At 41.5% G+C, this 20,827-nt stretch overlaps 1 protein-coding gene across 5 annotated transcripts in view; it reads right to left on the bottom strand.

Moving 5' to 3' along the window:
• Positions 1 to 19,880, bottom strand: part of MAP2K4 (mitogen-activated protein kinase kinase 4) — a 36,830-nt gene extending 16,950 nt beyond the window's left edge. The window contains exons 1-7 of one of the 5 annotated variants that reach the window (XM_075178135.1): positions 19,699 to 19,880; positions 14,519 to 14,551; positions 5,433 to 5,498; positions 3,672 to 3,765; positions 2,712 to 2,873; positions 1,302 to 1,476; positions 99 to 218 (exon numbers count right to left, since the gene is read on the bottom strand). In XM_075178135.1, the coding sequence (XP_075034236.1) occupies positions 99 to 218; positions 1,302 to 1,476; positions 2,712 to 2,873; positions 3,672 to 3,765; positions 5,433 to 5,498; positions 14,519 to 14,551; positions 19,699 to 19,801 (753 nt within the window). In that variant the 5' untranslated portion in view covers positions 19,802 to 19,880. The remainder of the gene's footprint in view (positions 1 to 98; positions 219 to 1,301; positions 1,477 to 2,711; positions 2,874 to 3,671; positions 3,766 to 5,432; positions 5,499 to 14,518; positions 14,552 to 19,698) is intronic. The other 4 variants (XM_075178137.1, XM_075178138.1, XM_075178136.1 and 1 more) reach the window with 4 other exon arrangements.
• Between the last annotated feature and the right edge of the window lie 947 nt (positions 19,881 to 20,827).

The following is a 20,827-nucleotide window of genomic DNA, read 5'->3' as shown; positions in this document are numbered from 1 at the left end:
CGTTTTGAGCAATGGCCTGTACTTTGTGATGGGGAAATCTTGTCCACCCTACATTTCCAACATTCTGGTCTCTGGCAGGACATGATTCCAAAACTCACCTCTCGGAATAGTGCCCCATAAAACTGAACAATATACGGGCAGTCGCTGCTCCGCATCACGACGTCAAGATCCATTAGGAGCTGTTTCTGTTCCTTCTCGTCCACAGTGGATCGAATCCTCTGAAAAGAGAGACAGAGGAACAAGAATTAAGAGAATTTTAAAGGAACACCACCCAAAAACTACATTTACTTTCAAACAGTTCATTATGCCAAATTTAAAAAAAAAAAAAAAAAAAAAAGTATTACATAGTGAGAAAGTAATATTCTTCTGATCTGGTGGGGTCCAGCAATGTCTCCAACAGTTCGTCCCATGCTGCTAAGTGACGCTTATTTCAGATGCGGTGGTATTGTCTATACCTCTGCCCTGTGAGTTGCTCATTCACATAAATGACAAGTTCATAGAGGAGGGGCACCGACAACACCGCTGCATGTCTGACCTGCGAGGAGAGGAGGGGCACCGACAACAACGCTGCATGTCTGACCCACGAGGAGAGGGGGGCGCCGACAACACCGCTGCATGCCTGACCCGCAAAGAGAGGGGGGCGCCTACAATGCTGCTGCATGTCTGACCCGCGAGGAGCCGGGGGCGCCGACAACGCCACTGCATGTCTGACCTGCGAGGAGATGGGGGCACCGACAACACCGCTGCATGTCTGACCCGCGAGGAGATGGGGGCGCCGACAACACCGCTGCATGCCTGACCCGCAAGGAGAGGGGGGCGCCTACAACGCTGCTGCATGCCTGACCCGCGAGGAGAGGGGGGCGCCTACAACACCGCTTGATGTCTGACCCGTGACCCAAATGTAAATTTTAAGTTTTGGGTGTATCCTGTTTTTTAAGCATTAAATTGAACCTTACAGAGAAAGCACACAAAGCACAAGGAGAATAAACGAACTCCCACAGTTTGGATCCTGGTCGGAATTGAACCCACGGTCCCCGTACTATGAGGCCAATGTGTCACCATTTTGCATGGGTTATATCAGTACTTGTTATATTGGGTTATATTAGTTAAAGTCACACTGTGCAGGAAGATTGTGATGCCAAATTGCACCTGTATCCGAAATGAAGTTCCTATAATCCAACTTGATATTACAACTGTGTCTCCATATCAACTGCCCCGACATGCCAGAATATCAAGAATTAATGGAATTCTCTGCTACGTTCCTCTATTTTAAAGAATCCCTCCCAAAGGATGGCACCCACCTTGACAGCCATGATTTGCCCACTCGGATTGTGCATCATTTTGTTAACAGAGCCGTACGCGCCTCTCCCAATCTCGCCAAGATCCTTCAGGTCCTCGGCCGTGAAGTCCCAGTGCTGTTCCGGGGAAAGCTTTAATTTTCCTGAAGATTCAATGCTGTGTGTTCGTAATCGCTCTCTGTCCAGATGTAAAATAAAACATGATAAGTTACTGTCAGTTCACTCTTTTTCTCTGTTTATTTAAACATATGCAGGTAACCCGTTACACACATTAACAGACTTATCTAAACCGTCACGCTCACCCACCCCTCCTCCACCCTGGCCCCTCCTATCTTCAACTTCTCCCCCTAAACCAACACTCAAATTTTCTTGACAGCATACTGGACAGAATTAGCCAAGTGTACTGTAAATATTTTAGTTATTTCAGATACCATATAACTGGTTAGTCATACACAGGCTTTAATATATGGTTATACGGAAGGTAGTTAACGTGTTCTTTGACAATAATGCAGTTTTCACACATCTGACTGTGAGCAGAGCACCATTTTGCTTTAATTCTTCATCTCCTGATTATTTTTGTGTCCACAGTTTTGGAGAGAATTTCTAGAGAGCAACATAGCCAAATAGATCTGGGGCAGCATGGTGGCTCAGTGGTTAGCACTTCTGTCTCACAGGACTGGAATCATTAATTAGATTCCAGACCATGGCCTGATCTGTGTGGAGTTTAAATAAAATAGTGTGTGTGTGTGTGTGTGTGTGTGTGTGTGTGTGTGTGTGTGTGTGTGTGTGTGTGTGTGTGTGTGTGTGTGTGTGTGTGTGTGAGATACATAAAATAAAAATGCAAGTTTAGCAGTCGATGAGCTAACTTTGCTGTAACACTTCTTCCTACAGAGAACAATTTTCTTACAACTGTATGGATGCTAAAACAGTTAAATTGTTAATTGGGTAATGTCCTTTAACCAATCCGCAGTCATTAGTGTGTCTAATATTCCCCGGAGTGTCTTTGCTGTGAGCGATAAAACATCTAAAAGGCAATGAATAATATTCCTTTAATGCAATTCTGGGACTCTGCGCGTTTCACGTTCCAAATCTCAGCTGATCAAATCTATTGCTGGTTTCAAGTTAAACAAAGGCCGTTATGACACCGCGCAAAACTAGTTAATAACAGATAGGCGGAACCATGACAGGACATCCCACATAGGGTGTTCTTTAATTCTTCATGCATATACTAAAATAATCCATGACTGCACTTATCACTTACACACAGAGGAGGCAGCCATTTTATGACCGGAGTTATTACCGCTTTGGAACTCCGTGAGGTCACTGGGTCATGAAAATGGTCTCCTTCACAAAATGGCTGCCACCAGTGTGGGGAGGTAACGGGGTGGGGGCCCCCTTTAGTAAGAAACTTACAGTCTGTTTTTTGTAGCCTGCTCATTGGAACTGTACGTCTTTGCACAAGGCAACCGCACTTCCTGTTTTTGGTACGATGTCTCCAGGTTCCTGATGGCGTCCGGTTTCTGCATCCTTGGCAGGTGAAAGGAGACACAAAGAAAGGGGTTACCCAGGGGTTTTCTGGGTAATGACAGGGTATAAATATTCATAGTCAAGTTTTACACTCTTTAACACAACACTACCCAGAATCCTAGATAACGGGAGGGACTTTTAAAGACGATCAAGCAGTTTCAGGCCCCCCCACAAATTCCCCCTTTCTACACAGGACGATAGATTTAATTTTCCACTCATGGAGAGAGGGAGGAAAGAAATTAATTATTAAAATGGGCCACTAATCACAAACATAAAAATATGGAAACATTTACTAACATTTAAAAATATATACATAAGTTCTACTGTATGAAGGGTATGATTTCTTGCACTGTCATTTAATATAGCTATTAATTCCTACACAAAGAAAATTATGATGGCTTTTTTTTCTACCAAATCTAGCAAATAGTTGGCATGCAAGATTTAAAAATACATTTTTTAACAGTTCAGGAGTTATTTTTCTCGTCAAAATCACACAGAAACATTCGGCAAAATATCAGAGTTAATTAGAAATACAACAAAACAAACGATATATATTGCTGTACACGATGACCACAGACAATGTTTGCCAGAGAGCACACACCAACATGGCAACAGCTACCGTCATATAGCAGAAAAAAGCGCCTAGTTTCTGTCTAGGAACAATTTAATCCGAAGACATTACATGGAGACGATGTATAACATCTTTTTATCTCCTTCGGCAAAAGACAGTTTTTTGTTTTTTTTTGTTTGTTTTTTTAATTAAAACACTTAATAGTATAGAGGGTATTTGTTTGTGTATTATAAAGTCAGGGTCCTTTGCTAAAAATTTCAGACAGAACTACTTACAGGTGCGCAGGTTGAACAGTGGGATTCAGTGTGAATTTTGCTGTGGATTTGAAAGCCGGGTTGGCAAAATTCAACTTCAGTGCTTTGCGTTTACCTGAGGAGACATATAAAGGAACATTAGCTACAAACCAACACTATCTACCATAATCACTAAAAAAATATAAAAAAAATAAATAAATTAAAAAAAAATTAAATAAAAATCAGTATACAGGATTTTGTTATCTTTGCTATTAAATCACTGAATTATAAATGCATTCCAATACAGAACTTTAAAAAAAAAAAAAATTAAAAAACATGGGTGATAAAAAGGAGATACGTCTATAAAGCGAGCATATAAGGACAGACAAGTTCCTGCCTATACATTAACTTTGCTGAAAAGTTTTGGGGTTTTTTACGCTGCCTGAAACTTGTGTTAAATGTTTGACCCAAAACTGTATTTAATATTATTTAATCTTTAGTTATAGATTTTGAAATAAACATCATCCATAAAAAAACAAAAAAAAAACAAAATTGAAAACAAAAAAAAAAAAAGAAAAAAAAACAAAAACACTGCACACACATCAAACAATGTACATGCAGGAGGGGGGGGGGGTACATAAAATATATAGACTCCTCCTGTTTACACTTAAACACCAGAGTAATTGCCAACACACATAACTCACAAAAAAAAAATTATCAAAAAAAAATAAACAAAAACACCCCAATGGCAGAAACCGCACATTTAGAACATTAAACAAATCTGAAGATACCAAGGTTTTATTGCAGAAGAGACTAGAATCACTATTTAATTTTCCATTAAAGGAATGATCAAAAGTACCTTTATTCGCCAAATAATATAGCAAATAATAATAATAATAATAAAAAAAGGGTTATTAACATTAAAACATAACAGAAGGCCGCAATATCGTGCTGGGTGTCACCTGATGAAGCAGTGACATTATGACTCAATATCAAACAGATTTAAAGCCAGGAATCAGCTAATGGTTTGTCCGGTTCTCAGAAGTGACACAGCTTAGCGACCAGATGTTACACAGGCAGCCTAATAGCGCAGGTCTTAATTAAGCATAGAAGCCCCTTTACGGTCAGACGGGCAGCTTAACACAGCTCCGATAATCAGCTTCCTGGAAACGAGGGCAGGCTGCGGCCTGCTTCTCAGCTCTGATAGACGCAGGGGAAGTGGAACGGTTTCGGAAATTTAGTAAGCGTCACCTCGGGAGCACAGCTGATGAATATTCAATGATATTCCCATAAAGGACAATGCCGTCACATGCCATATATATTATTGATCGGCCGCAGGCTCTCTGTGTACGCAGCTGGTGCATTTAAAGATGTACAGCCTCAGTGGGGTGATGGGGCAATGCACACAAATAGCCAGAGATGGCGGCTTTGTGTGGATTAAACGGATAAATAAAAAATAGATGGCGTGCTATCCTTATGTAGAGTTAACTAGGTGATGGCAAGAACATGCCTCTTATGTATTTATATTTAGGTAATGCTGCCGAGAATGATATAAAAAGGGACCCTAAATTGTATGCGAAGAAAAGAATAAAGTACAAAAAAAAAAACTAAAAAACAAAAAACACACACAGTCTATCGTTTTAAAATCATCAACACTTGTGTGTTTGGCCTGCATCTGACAATTCAGTCGGATTTATAAAACAAACATAAACAAAATAAAAAACAAACAAAACAAAAAACAGTAAAACCAACAAGCGAAAAATTAAAAACAAAAAACAAACACACGTTTTTTCTTCTTCTTACCACTAAGGTTTGTTTCAATGCAGTTTTTTTGTATATTTCTTGTCTTTTTTTCTTGTTCATTAACTTCTAGAAAACAATTAAATGTGAAAAATTAAGAAAAACTTTAATATATTTATAATAATTAGCTCATGTAAGGTGATCTTCGTTTGGTTTTGCCTTCAAACTGGCGTGATGTACGAAAAATAGAGAAGGTCTCTATTCTATAAGGGCTGCTCATTGAATACAAAAAAAAACAAAAAAAAAAACACGCAAATCAGAGGGGGGACGGGACAAAAAGGGTTCTCTTCTCTCCGGTAAAGTTCACATTAAATGATTTACTCTTCTACCCCATCACCTCAGTTTAAAAAAATAAAAATAATAATAATAATAAAAATAATAATAAATAATAATAATAAAATAATAACTCCATAGAAATTGAAAAATACTTTATAGGTCCATTTTGCAGGTGTAACAAAGCATGACCACATCGGACAACCTTAATTCACTACAATCCATACTGTGATAATATCCTGTTTACTGAACCCAGATGTCAGGTCATTATTTTGCATTCCAAATAATTGTCTGTAATATTGCAACATGTAGGGTCAGGATAATTCTGCAGACGTTATCTCTGGATCCAACCCGTCCTGCCCAACAATCATCTGTTCAAAATAAGATTATTGGGCATGTTAGTAGATACACTCTGAAGATAAACCCCATTGATCTGCTGGTCTATATCTGTGGCCATATTAGACAGTGACCCTGTCACTGGGCTATAGGATGGCAGCATGAGAGGAGCACCCAGTATGTAGACTCTCTAGGGCCCACTGCATAGACGACACACCGGACCGTGGCCCATCCATCCTGTAGGTCTGCATTCATAGTGCTCACCTCACAGAGACTGCCAGACACAAGCTGTGGCTCCAAATCCACCCTCTGCCCCCACTACCTTGGATGGGTTTCTCCTACTATACATCCCACCTCCTCGACCTCCATCCAATGTTCTTCCCATCCAGCACATTAGACTCTTTCAGACTGTTATTTGCATCTGTGCCTACATACATGGTGTCAAGGTGTAGTCATGTAATCAATAGCATCGTCTCATCTATAGTGTTGTCTAAATAGAATCAGATATCTTTACATGTACATATATTTTATTTTCTGTTTAATTGTGTTTGCAAAAGGGCCGACGAGTCCCTACAGAGCGCCAAGTTGTGGGTTCTATAATCGGCCTCCAATTTTGGGGTGACGAAAAGCAGATCCACAGCATAAGGCTGACTCTATCCACCCCACCAGAGGCATTATAACAGGTGGCTAGGCTCTGTTGTATCTACATTCTAGCTCCTCCCTCCCCCAAACCGCATTCACAGCCACATTGGAGCCTGCTGACCCTTACAACCTCCGATTGATCATGTCCTTACGGATAGTGCCTCAGTGCTTCACTGCTACGGCTTTCCACATCTCTCCACATGCTCCATACCCCAAACTAAACTGTCCCACACGATTCTACATCTCTTCACCCCATCCTTTAGAATGTAAGCTCTTATGGGCAGGCTCCTCTCTACCTTATGTCCTCAGTCTGTTCTCTGCCTACCTCATATGTCCCTAATTATATCTGATGCACATTTCTTTTTCTCTCTCTACGCAATGCCTTTTTTCTATTAATTGCATCCATAAATTTACTATTCTGCTTAAACTGTACCCATGTACCTGTTATTAGGTTTACTGTTCTCATGCATGTCACACAGGTAAATAAACAAACAATGATGATGTAGAATAAGAGGAAATATTCTGTGCCGTTGGTTACTGAAAGCCAGAAATTAGGTACAGTTGTTCAGTGGTTATTTCTGCCATGGGGGTACTGCTTGTTATTCAGGCAGGAATGGTTTAGAGACAGGTACTGGTATTTAGGTTTTGGAAGATAATATTGTGTGTGTGCAAGCTTACACTGGTTCATGTAGCTAAGGCACCATATCAGTGAAAAGCCACACAGAGGTGTAATCTCCACATATGCCCATTGTATCAGTTATCCAGTGCCCAATCTCAGCAGCCATATCAATCCCACCCCATTGTGGTCTATGCCCTGACTGATATGGATAATCAATTATACAAATAGAAGTTGAATTAAAGCCAGTTATAAGATAGTAGTAGGATGCCTAAGAGTTAACAAAGCTACAGTGCATATATGTATTGACAAATTAAGTTGTTTTTCTGCTCCTTGGACAGTATTGCTTAAGGTATATGAGGAAACCTGTCTAAAAGAATGTTATATAGCGTAACTTATCTAAACTGAAATGTGCCCTCCACTGTTCATGATGGGACACGGGGAAGTTGTGGGTACTGCTAGTCTACACCAGATAAGATGTGGCAGGGTCTTCTTGGATTTATGCCTGTATCTGGGTGATGTGGGGTGATGTTGTGATATTATTGGTTAAAGTCTTATATAATGCTTTATCTGCGTATTAGTTTGTGGTTTTAGGGCATAAAATGCTTGAAAAGTTATTATTCTGACTGAATTGAATGGTATGTATTGCGCATACAAGAATAAACTGAACATATACTGAAGAGACTTCATTTTGGAATTATTCCTGAAAACTCCCATAACACTGATAAACAGCATGGTCATGTATATTCTGAGCAATGTTCTGTCACAAAATGGCTGCCTCCGCTCTGTGTGACAGGAGCTCCTCAGTGTGACATGGCAGCAAAGTGCCCTTTGTAAAAGAGTGAAGCAATATCAATGTTTTTTTTTTTTTTTTCTTTCCCTGCATTATATAACCTCATATCTTGCAGACGTGTTGTGTGTGGGAGGCTGGCTGTCCGCATAGCTCTTATGCTCAAAGTGTGTGACATCCTAAGACACAATATTTTCAAACCCACTCACTGCTGCAGTGTATGTGTAAAAAAAAAAAAAAAATTTGATTATATATATATATATATATATATATATATATATATATATATATATATATATATATATATATATAAAAATTTTATACATATGTAAGGTATCTGGACGAGCCCCCATTTGGTTGAGGCAACATATCCTACAATGGAACAGTGACAGTGGTGAAGTTATTGTTACTAGTCTTTGGAACGTGTGCATGGTTTAATCATACCACCTCTGGGTTCCATAAGAGTTCTACAAGATCTTGGTGCCGCTCCGTACCGCCACCTCCTCCTGCTGCTTAGAAAGTAGTTTCCCACTGGCAGCCATGCAGACACCTGCTCGACCGAAGCACAGCCAAAGGTGGGCTAATACTTACAATGTACAATACAGAACCAAACGGCATTTTTTGAGAGAATAAGCATGATTATTATTATTTTTTTTCCAATGTCGTGGAGACTAAGGTTTTCTTTTTTTTTTTTTCGGAAAACGCCACTCCTTTCACCCATGATATTACTGTGCAGCATTGGTTGGCTGAGCAGGCTCAAACTCACATTAAAGGTTATTTACTAAGCATGCCCATAGGTCCAAATCTGCACTAAAATCGTATCAATTAATCAGAAATTTGCTTTCATTGTCTAACCTACACTGGGCAGATGAAAGCCAATTGTTGATTGAATGCTATTGGTGTGACTAAATACCTTGAGTTTTAGTACTGCATACCATGGGTGATGGACATGCTTTAAGTGTATTTTAGTAATGCATATTAACACTGTTTACATGCGCTTCGGACAGGTTTTCAATTTACCAATACAATGTATTGTACGGATAGCGCTTGGTAATGCATTATCGACAAATTGTCTCACGTTTAAACACTAAGGGGTATATTTACTAAACTGCGGGTTTGCAAAAGTGGAGATGTTGCCTATAGCAACCAATCAGATTCTAGCTGTCATTTACTTAGTACATTCTACAAAATGACTGCTAGAATCTGATTGGTTGCTATAGGCAACATCTCCACTTTTTCAAACCCGCAGCTTAGTAAATCTAGCCCTAAGTCTGGCATTCAAATTTTAGGCCCCAATGGTGGGAATGGGGATTAAAACCTTTTTTCACATTTAATTCTAACCCTCCAAACGCTAAAGAGAGGATTGGCAAATCTTGTATTCATTTCCCGTTTCCCTTAGGGCTCACACATGCGGGTGTTGAAAAAGAGCACGAGTTAAAGTATAGACAACACCATGTACTTCAACAAAGCGTTAGAAGCAGGTTCATTATTGTATCTCAAAGCTTCCCGGCAGCATTGAGTATTGTGGATTTAATAGGTGTTCCATTGATCTCCGTTGTATTTTACGGAGCGACAACCCATCTGAACGCTGCAGGCGAAAGATCCAAATAGACACGAACGAAACGCTTGTCAGAAAGTGTGTGTACACATGTCCATGCGTTTACATTATCCATGTACTATGAGTGTCTAATGGGCCGTCAGAATTGAATTAAATGCTTAAAATTAACACTTGTGTCTGTACACAAGGTCATATGGTTAAACACATTTAAACTTATCAGAACAGTGCTGTAATATTTGTGCAATAAAGATTTTTTTTTAGAATATAGATATAGAGGTAGTGGGCACATTTATTTTTTACTAGAAATCGCAGGAGAGAGTCCGCAGAAGGCACACAATGCGTTCAGCTATATATATTATACCGTGTTAGTACGCATATACTCGACCATACAAAAGGTTCTCATCCACCTCAACACACATTGATTATATCTTTATGAAATATACACAGTTGGCTAGAATATACACATATTTATATATACATTTAACAGGTTCCTGTGTCTTTAGTTATACCTTCCTTGTATCCTGCATTTAGTACAGCTCTAAACACATGGGGAAAAAAAGCAATTGATGATCATAATGATAATGTGATAAATAAAACTTTAAAATAAAAGCAGCAATCCATATAACTGTATACATATTTTAGGCTCTTTCTGCATTAAAATCAGTCACAGTTTCTATATTTCTGCATCAATGATAGACTATGGAGAGGCAAGAAGTGGTCAATGCAAAGTGAGATTCCATATAGATTACTAAGGGAAAGTGGCCAGGCCGCCGTCCTGGATAGTTTACACCAGGCCTGTCCAACCTACGGCCCTCCAGGTGTTGTGAAACTACAAGCCCCAGCATGCTTTGCCAGTAGACAACCAGTTGATAGCTGGAAGGGCATGCTGGGACTTGTAGTTCACAAACATCTGGAGGGCCGCAGGTTGGACAGGCCTGGTTTACACCAACAAGGATTGCTGCTTTAATGCAAATTAAGGGTCACTCCTCATTAAACAAAAAAAATAAAAATGAATAAACAAAAATCATAAATATGTAAATTCAGTCCCATTAACCAGCAAGCCATTGTGGTTTTAGCAAATTGTAGGAGAGCCGGACAACTGGAGCCTGTTTCAAGACTTTTCCACAAGCTTCAGAAACTACATAGTTCATTCATATACTCATTAGTAGGCCCAACACTCTCCAGCTGTTGAATAAGTGCATGCTGGGAATTGTAGTTCAACAGCTGAAGGTCTTTGGCATAGCTCTCTGTGCTAAATAATATAAAACTAATATTATTTCTTCCCTTTTTTTATTAGGACCCAAGAGAAAATACACCGATCAGCATCAACAATAAAACCACTTATATAATATTGTGGTTTCCCTCGTACCGCCAAAACAGTTCTGAAGCGTTGAGGCATGAACTCCACAAGACCTCTGAAGGTGTTCTGTGGTATCTGGCACCAAGATGTTAGCAGCAGCTCCTTTAAGTCCTGTAAGTTGTGAGGTGGGGCCTCCATGGCTCTGACTTTTTCCAGCACATCCCACAGATGCTCGATCGGGCTGAGATCTGGGGAACTTGGAGGCCAAGTCAATACCTTGAACTCTGTGTCATGTTCCTCAAACCATTCCTGAACAGTTCTTTCAGTGTGGCAGGGCGCATTATCCCGCAGAAAGAGGCCACTGCTATCAGGGAATACTGTTGTTGTGAAGGGATGTACTTGGTCTGTAACAATGATTAGGTTGGTGGTACATGTCAAAGTAACATCCACATGAATGCCAGGACCCAAGGTTTCCCAACAAAACATTGCCCAGAGCAGTACACTGTCTCTGCCGTCTTGCCTTCTTCCCATAGTGCATCCCGGTGCCTTCTCTCTCCCAGGTAAACAATGCAAATGCACCCGACCGTGCGCATGAAGTAAAAGAAAATGTCATCAGACCAGGCCACCTTCTTCCTTTGCTCCATGGTCCAGTTCTGGTGCTCTCGTGCCCATTGTAGGCACTTTCGGTAGAGGACAGGGGTCAGCATTGGAACTCTGACCGGCCCGCGCCTACTCACTGTGTGTTCTGACACCTTTTTATCATACCCAATATTAATTTTTTCAGCAATTTGTGTGGCATTGGAGCACATGGGCTAGCCTTCACTCCCCACGCCCATCAATGAGCCTTGGGCACCCATGACCCCGTCACCGGTTCACCAATTGTCATCCCATGGACCACTTTTGGCAAATGCTAACCACTGCATACTGGGAACACCCCACCCGTTTTGGAGATTCTCTGAACCAGTCATCTAACCATCACAATTTGGTCCTTGCCCATGTTTTCCTGCTTCTAATACATCAACTTCAACTGACTATTCACTTGCTGCTTATTATATCCCACCCCTCGAGAGGTGCCATTGTAACAAGATAATCGGTGTTATTCACTTCACTTGTTGGTGGTTTTAAAGTTGTGGCTGATCGGTGTATGTGACATATATACGTCGCCAACTCTAGGCAAACCCGGGATGTGTATTAATTAATCCCTGGTTGCGAGACGGTTGGGGTCATCACAAGAAACTTCAGCTGGATGTGTTTAGCCAGTTGACCAGTCCTGTATAAATATAAAACCATACACGACTCCATAACGTGTGCAGAATATCAGCTTGCTAGTTAGAAGGGACAAGTTTAACATATATATTTTTATGGTAAGTCTCTTTAAAATGAACCTGTCACCAAAATTTTCTGATTCAAGTGTACCAGAAAAAAAAACCTACCTTTATTCCATGCTAATTACTTTTCAAGAAATGCTGGATATATGGCTTTGGAACTTGCTTCTCCCCAATGTCAGCAGCAATATGCAGAGGGAGGAGAAAGATTCAGAAGCCAACCAAGCAGCTTGAAAAGAAAGATGGCCACTATAGATCAGGCTGGCCAACCTGTCGCTCTGCAGGTGTTGTGATACTACAAATCCCAGCATGCTTTGCCAGTAGATAGCCAGCCGATTGCTGACAGGGCATGCTGGGACTTGTAGTTTCACAACACCTAGAGAGCCACAGGTATAGATCATTCATTGCACAGCTAAAGCATTTTCACAATTGGAGGAACAAAAAAAAAAAAAAAAAAATCTATATTTTTTTTTTTGTTTTAAATAGTCCTAAACATCACTGTATAACTACTGCTCTGTCTTGTTATCACAAGGGCTTGTTTGCAAACACTGCACTTCGCTACAAAACCTGTCAAACCACATCAACCAATTGCACACTCTCTTTCATTGTCTACTCTGTACTAGACTAATAAAAGCTTACTGCCGATTGGTTGCGGTGGCCCAGTGTACGTTTTGAACCCAAACACAATGTTGTGATGCTATGGTGTGTTCCGGAGCGTAGAATTTAAGTGAGCTGATTGCAGAATCTCAAGCTCACGTCATTTTACAGCTCCCCGCACACAGTAAGTAGTCCTTTGCACCAGTACTCTAGAGGGCAGATTCAATTTAGTGTGAGGCGCCACCGAAAACCGCTTCGACGTTCAGCTGCACATATTGCCCCCTATTACGATAAGAAATATCCGCTCATTTTTCTACGCACGTCTATGTTACGCGAGGGGGAAATGGGCAGAGATTTCAGTCAGAACATCGAGGCGATGTGTCTTCGCAGAGTGTTCCGGAGAGATATAGCGGCACTTTGCTCCAAATTATGGGGCATATTTAATAAAACACGATAGTGCTTTTAACGGGTCATTAAGGTCCCACAGTGTCCTCCGCAAATTTATTAAGGGGGCATCGCAGCAGATATCATGGATATCTGCTGCTTTGCATTCCTCTTCGTTTTTGGGAGCAGTCACCATTCAACAGAATGGTGACTGCTCCTGGCCGCAATCTAACAAGTCCCGAAAAAACATTTTTTTCGGGAACTTGTCATGTTAATGTACGCCATCTGAATTGAGGAAATCTAATGCTGCCAGCTCTGCTCCGGAGAGCAGAGCTGGACAGCGCATGTGTGGAGGGATCACATGATCCCTCCCTGTCACTCAGCGCTCTCTCTCTGCAACTATCGTTGCAGAGACAGAGAGGGGATCTGTGTGCGCATGTCCAGTTCTTGGAACTGGACATGCGCAATTGAAGAGAAGACCCAAAGACAGCGCTTCCTAAGAGGGGTATAAGTATGATTTTTTTTATCACTGAAACAGCAGTTTTTCGGAACTGCTGTTTCTGTGCACGGCTGTACATAAATGTGAGAAGTAGTTCAATCCTTATCATTGCGATAAGGATTGAAAACTACTTTTCACTTTATGTGAATATTGATAAATGTGCCCCTATATCTGCCCAGTGAGACAGGACAGTGGAAAATCAGCTGCAGAACAACTTAGAAGTTGCAGTTTTATCATGCTAGCACGGTGCAACAATATTTCAGGATATTAACCCCTTTATCGAGCAAAACTTTGACTTAGAAAGCGGCTAATACCACAACATTGTGCTGTCTGACCTATGCTCATAGTAAAAATCTGAAACTAGCAACTTCTGAAGGTACAGTGCTTCTAATTAATGCAAAATAAAATACTTTTTTAATTTCAACTGAACAGACCACCCCCCCAGCCAGTGTCCAGTAAGGCAATACTGTGCATTTATATGTTTTGTTGAATTCTCAGATTTAGGTGGATTCCTTGTTTAAATGATTCCAACTATGAACATGCATTAATCTGTGCAATAGATTATGTATTTATTTTGCAATCATTTCATGACCATCGTGTCGTTATAACAACAAGCTCTGTCTTTAGGACAATTTACTAGACAAAAATGTTTATAAGGGGCTGACAGGTTCACTTTAAACAGCAGTTAGTTGGAGCGACAGTTGATACATTCCCAATACCAAGATGGAGGTGACAGGCACCACAATGCTGAAAGAAAACCAGATCTTACTTTGTGCACTTTCACAGAAGTTTATCTGAAGTCCTAAAGTGGAAAACACAAATTCTAGTTCATTCACAGCATTAGCTAAACAAAACAGAATATCAGCAGGGGGGATACACAAGAGATCACATTTACAATGCACAAATTACGTTTTATCACCCACAAGATCTTTAATTTCACACAAAAATAATATATATTTTTTTTATTAAAAACTTGACATCTAAATTAATAAAATTAACAATTTAATGGAAAACAAATTCCAACATTTTTATGTTCCCCCCAAACATAGGGAATCGTAGCAATTTGGTGGGGTCCTTCTCCTTGGGCACTCACCAGTAACTAGGAATCAACTCTGGATTGTATCATTTGAGAAGAGGCTACCACACTTGGAGGACCAAGGACAGGTGTAGGGGAAGCAGCAGTCACCCAATCAGAACACTTGTTTACAGGAATCTAAATCTCATACCACAGAGAAATCTCTTGCGCTAAAGTTTCTCTCCTCTTATGCCACGAAAATGGCACAGTCCAGTTTATCAGGTAACGGTGGAGGGCCCATGGGAGGGACGCTGAATTTACCAATACATGGTATGGGGGACAAAACTATATTAAAGGACCACCCAGTGGCATAAATGCCGCTAACGTTAATTAAGCTGCAGCCTTGTCTTTAAGGAAGTAACTTAGTCGCCGTCTAAAAACCTCTGTTACAAATAAAAAGCGGTCGCTGTGTGTGTACAAAAAAAGGTACCAAAGTCAAATAAAATTATTTTGCATTTATATATTAAGTAATTAGTGGCATCACTGGTTCGTGGCGTTTGTGCCAGAGATGCCCCTAGTTCCAGGTAAATGGACACACTGCATAGTCAGAAATGTTGGTTCTGCCCAGAAAATGGCGGCTTAAAGTCTGTATAGGCAACAATTCCACTGTAATCAAACCAAGCAGTGACCTCTGAACACACAATCTACTAGATACAGGGAAACCATTATCTTGGTTTAGATACCACCGGACATATAATAAATAAGCAATGTTTCATTTAAATAAATGGTCAAGTAAAAGGGACATTATACCTATATTTGTAATTATCAGGTGTTTAGTTCTACATTGAAAGAATAGAATGAATGAATAAATGAATGAATGAATGAATGAATGAAAGAAAAAGCACTGAGCCAATGACATAGAGCCTCCCACAATCCTCGGTGAAACTGGGAGGACGAAATGTAGAAGTGAGGAAGCCAAAATATAAATTGTTAGCCCTAGTCTGAAAGATACGTGCTATAACTAAAGTCTATATGTAGGCCTTCTCAGTTGCCATCAGTGTATAATACAGCCTTGGGCAGTCTGTGGCTATACATATGTTGTAGAACTACAAGTTCCATCATTCTCTGCCAGCCAACAGCTGGGACTTGGAAAGATACAGGTTGCTGACCTCTGGTTTAATAGGACAGATTGCCTTTAAATGACCTTGAAGACCTGTCAGCCTATAACAGCTGCTGAATAAGGCTCACAGGTGTCCTAGGGCAAAATAGAATAGATTATTATAATGCATTACCTCCTTTGGGACCTATAACCAAGTACGGGGTGGATTTTAAAGCCTCTGCAAACAGATGACATGGGTGTCCTGATTTTTAATGCAAATAAAAGGAGGAGCGCCTTAATATTAGTCAGCTACAAGTCACAGCCTAGAAAAGCAGGATAGTTTCTCAACACCTGACAGTCGGCCTAGTTCACAACACAACTATTTGTGCAGCCAGTGTAAAACAGAATGAAATGTCATTTAATAGGATGATCCCAATGTTCTAGACCAGACCAGGCCTGTTCTAAAACAACCAATCAGGTTGCTTTAACCCACCACAACAAAGAGAAACTACTTTAAGGGCTCATTCACACCTACCCACATTTCACACGTTAATAAACACCTGAAAAGTGCATTAAAAAAAAAAAGTGTGTGGTTCCCATTTTAGGAAAAATACTGCTAGTACAAAGATTATTTTGGTATAAGTGCAAATTATGCCTAAAAAGTGCATGTTAGTTTTCATGCACAGTGCACAACTTTTAGAGCGTGTTCATCATCATTTTTTTTTATATAGTGCCAGCAGATTCCGTAGCGGTTTACAATTGATCGCACCTATTTGCTGTTAAACTAAAATGTCTAAAAAGTGCATTAAAAAAAAATAATTAATGAATGAATGTTATTGAATGGTTTCTTATAGGCTCATTCCACTTTTATGTTCTAAGATTTTAGAATTCCACTATTATGTTCTAACAATATTAGTTTAAAATGTTAGGACACCACATGATCCGCTTCTCATGCCTTTAACCCACGCTACAATAGATTGCATTATTAAAAGCACATAACTAAAATACTAAAGCTTGCTACCGTTTCTTACCCATTTTCTAAGCTTGTAATTCTGAACAAGCCCTTAATATTCAAAAGAACCCTTCAGCAGCAACAAAGTATTTTAGCCAAGGTGTGTCATAATATAATGGCAAACATTTAAACTCAGACATGACTACACTGTTACTTATCTATTGAAAAATTATTATTAAAGAGCACTTATCACCTACATGCACAGTGCAGGCAGCCATTTTGAAAGCTGAACCAATATCCTTGAAAATGCAGCCTATCTATTCACTAGGAACTCAAAAGATATTTAATACGTCATTAACATTGTATGCGAAGTATCTCAACGTTGTCACTAGCTCTTAACAAACCCATAGGCTGCTTTCTCAGAAATATTGGTTCGGGCCACAAAATGGCTGTCGCCCGTATGTCTATAGGTGACAGGCGTTCTTAAAATACTGTTTGCCCATTAATGAAGAATTAAATAGATTTACCTGCATTTTCTACAACCCAAATAATATAACATTTCTCACACGTTCACCAAAATAAACTGACAAGGAGCACGGCTGAAAAAACACCAATGAGCTGGCCACACAAGTGGGATCCAAAACAAAGATATGACAATACCACATAAAACCAACATCAAAAGAGAGTGCGAGTAATTATAGAACTCAACTCTTTGTAACACAAGCAATTTAACCCGTTCAAAGCTGGAAAGCAGCCCGCTAGGGTGAGAGTGTGGAATGACAGGGGTAGGGTTTCCAAGACCAGGCAACTGCTTACTGGGAAAAGGGTTACGTACCCCACAAGTAGGCCACGGATGGATATGGACACATGAAAATGTGGCTTATAAGGGAACTCAGATTTTTTTTTGGGGGGGGGGGGGTAGTATTGTGCCATATTGACCCAAGGAACCTCTCTTTCACCGTTGTAAACACAAAAATTATAACAGAGGCCATGGTAATATTGTAGAGGGAGACACGGAGGGCACAGGAGCGCTCACTAGTCAAAGACAAGGTGACACCGGGACAATGGTTGATCACTGTACTATTCTGAGTGGGGAGACAAAATGAATCAGGGGCCTTTGGCACACTATTGTGATGAATACACAGCGATACAATGAATCTGCCCGTACACTATTCTGGGGAAGAGGATGACATAGCAATCAGGTTGGTCACCGCATGATTCTGAGAAAAGAATGACAAGAGCCACTGCTGTACTATGCATTATTCCAAGGATGGATATATATATATATATATATATATATATATATATATATATAGATATATATATATATATATATATATAGATAGATATATATATATAGATAGTAATAGACTGGCCCTGGCTAATCATTGCTGGGCATTTCCAAAGCATGTGGCTCAATTCTGTGTATTGCTCTTAGCTGTGGGTTTATACCGTGAATCTATAACACTCATGATTCTGACGCCCACAGTGGCATAGGGTGGCATGTAAACCCACATTGCTTGCTGCATTAAACAAGGGTCAGGTAACACTGTAATTCCTGGCAGCTCGCTGCACAAGGTCTGACACTGTTTACTGCACTATCAGAGGTAAAAGAGAGGGCTATGTGACGATGATCTGCAGATGAAACTGGATGCCCAGGCTCCTCACAATATTCACTGGGGGGGATTCAGGGGTGGGGGGCACTGTGTACTACTGTGGGGACTGGGAGTTTTCTCTTCATGGCACTGGATGAAGGGAAGAGATTAACAGCAAAGGCTCATTCATCTGCTAGTAGTAAAACACATGATTTGGGTGATAAAAACTCACATTGCAGAGATGAAAAGGTTGTGTGAAAGCCATGTTAGGAGACGTGGGAGGCAACATAGTACTACTGACATTGGTAGGGGGGAGGGGGTACTGCAATCTGCTGGTGGTTTGATTAGCATGCCAGCAATCAGGGGGTTAACACATTGTGTAAGGGTGATCAGGCCGGACGGAGGATATGAGGGTCTATTCTAAAAGCCCATAGGTACCGGCACTGTGGGTGCATGATCACCTCATTATCTGTGCTGCTGTTGTCACTAACCATGTCTGTGCATAGCATGTTTCAGTCATGTATGTGGAGAGAGGGGGGGGTAACATGATCATTAACCCAATCATGGCATCAGAAGGGCACAAGAATCTCAAGATGAGCACCGCTCCTAGACTAGGCAGAGGAGATCAGGATGGCACAGGAAATTATAGGAAAAACAACAATTCTCATCCTGGGCACCAGATATTACAGCTGTTTTTTTGGGAGGGTTGGTAATCAAATTCACAGGAGTCTCTGCAAACCAATTATACACACAGCAGCCCAAGTCACAGGTCAGGGTGATACAATGTATCTGGGGGTTCACTGGTACTGAGATCATAACAGGGAGCTCTAGCTAGAGACATATGTGAGCTGATACTCAGGGGAGAGGGGGTACACATAGACCCTGGCATGAGGGTGGCACACAGGATTAGAGGGGTCACTGGGGGTCTGGACATGGGTGATCACAACATTAGGGGGGGCACTGCTAGCAACTGGGGGGTCAGGATAGCTTAGAAGGTTAGAGGCACATTGAATATGCCAGGGGCAGGGGGCCTGGACTGGGCAGATGTGCCATGGTCAGGGTGGCACACAGGATTAGAGGGGTCACTGGGGGTCTGGACATGGGTGATCACAGGATTAGGGGGGCACTGCTAGGAACTGGGGGGGGTCAGGAGAGCTGAGGAGGTTAGAGGCACATTGAATAGGGGGGCAGGGGGCCTGGACTGGGCAGATGTGCCATGGTCAGGGTGGCACACAGCCTGGGCACAGGTCAGAGGATGGCACACACTGAGCCTGGGCACCGCACTTACCCTGCATGCTGCTGACTGTGCTGTGCTGCTGGCCGTGTCCTGGGATCCCGGGGCCCGCACTGCCGCCGCTGCTGCCACTGTTACTGGGATTGGAAGTCGCCATTGTTAATATATTAGATTCCAAATGAAGGCTGCAATGCAGCAACCCCCACTGTGCCTGCCCCCTCCCAGAATCCCTCAGTCTGACGTCACAACACCGCCTCCCGGCGTGACGTCACGACCCCTCCTGCAGATTACCAGGAAGGGCCAGAGCTCGAACTGCCCGGGGTGGTGCTGGCAGCTGCATCCCTCTCCTGCAGTATGTGGCAATGTCACTGGCCGGATAGTTCACATTTATTTACATGCAATGGCTGACATAGAGCAGCTGTCAGCTGACAGGGCCCTGGCTGCTGCAGAACATCTTGTCAGCTGACAGGGCCCTGGCTGCTGCAGAACATCTTGTCAGCTGACAGGGTTACAGGGCAGAGCTGCCCTCATTAGAGCTGCCCATTGCAGGTCACTATCACTAAATACTAAATACTATTGGGCCTGAGCTGCTGCAGAGCTTCTTGCAGGTAACAGCTGCCATGTTCTCTTGTAGCCTGAGCTAGCAACAATAAGTCACTGGCAGAACTCCAAGATCTCAGCTGCTTTAGCTCCTCTGATAACTGGAGCTGTAGCTTCTAGTTCAGTATTGGTGATATCATCATCATCATTTATTTATATAGCGCCACTAATGTCGCAGCGCTGTACAGAGAACTCACTCACATCAGTCCCTGCCCCATTGGAGCTTACAGTCTAAATCCCCTAACACACACACACACACACGTCAATTTTGATAGCAGCCAATTAACCTACCAGTATGTTTTTGGAGTGTGAGAGGAAACCGGAGCACCTGGAGGAAACCCACGCAAACACAGGAAGAACATACAAACTCCACACAGATAAGGCCATGGTCGGGAATTGAACTCATGACCCCAGTGCTGTGAGGCAGGAGTGCTAACCACTAAGCCACCAAGAGGATTCTCTGCAGAACCAAACATCTAAACACAACCTGTCCGCAGGGGCTGGCCGGGCAGGGGGGTATATGTCACCCGGGGACCTTGGGCTGGGTCCTGGCCTACCTGCATTTTTTTTTTTTTGTACTTTA

Source organism: Mixophyes fleayi, chromosome 6 (assembly GCF_038048845.1).
Source record: "Mixophyes fleayi isolate aMixFle1 chromosome 6, aMixFle1.hap1, whole genome shotgun sequence".
Classification (NCBI taxonomy): domain Eukaryota; kingdom Metazoa; phylum Chordata; class Amphibia; order Anura; family Limnodynastidae; genus Mixophyes; species Mixophyes fleayi.
This window is presented reverse-complemented; position numbering and strand designations above follow the sequence as displayed.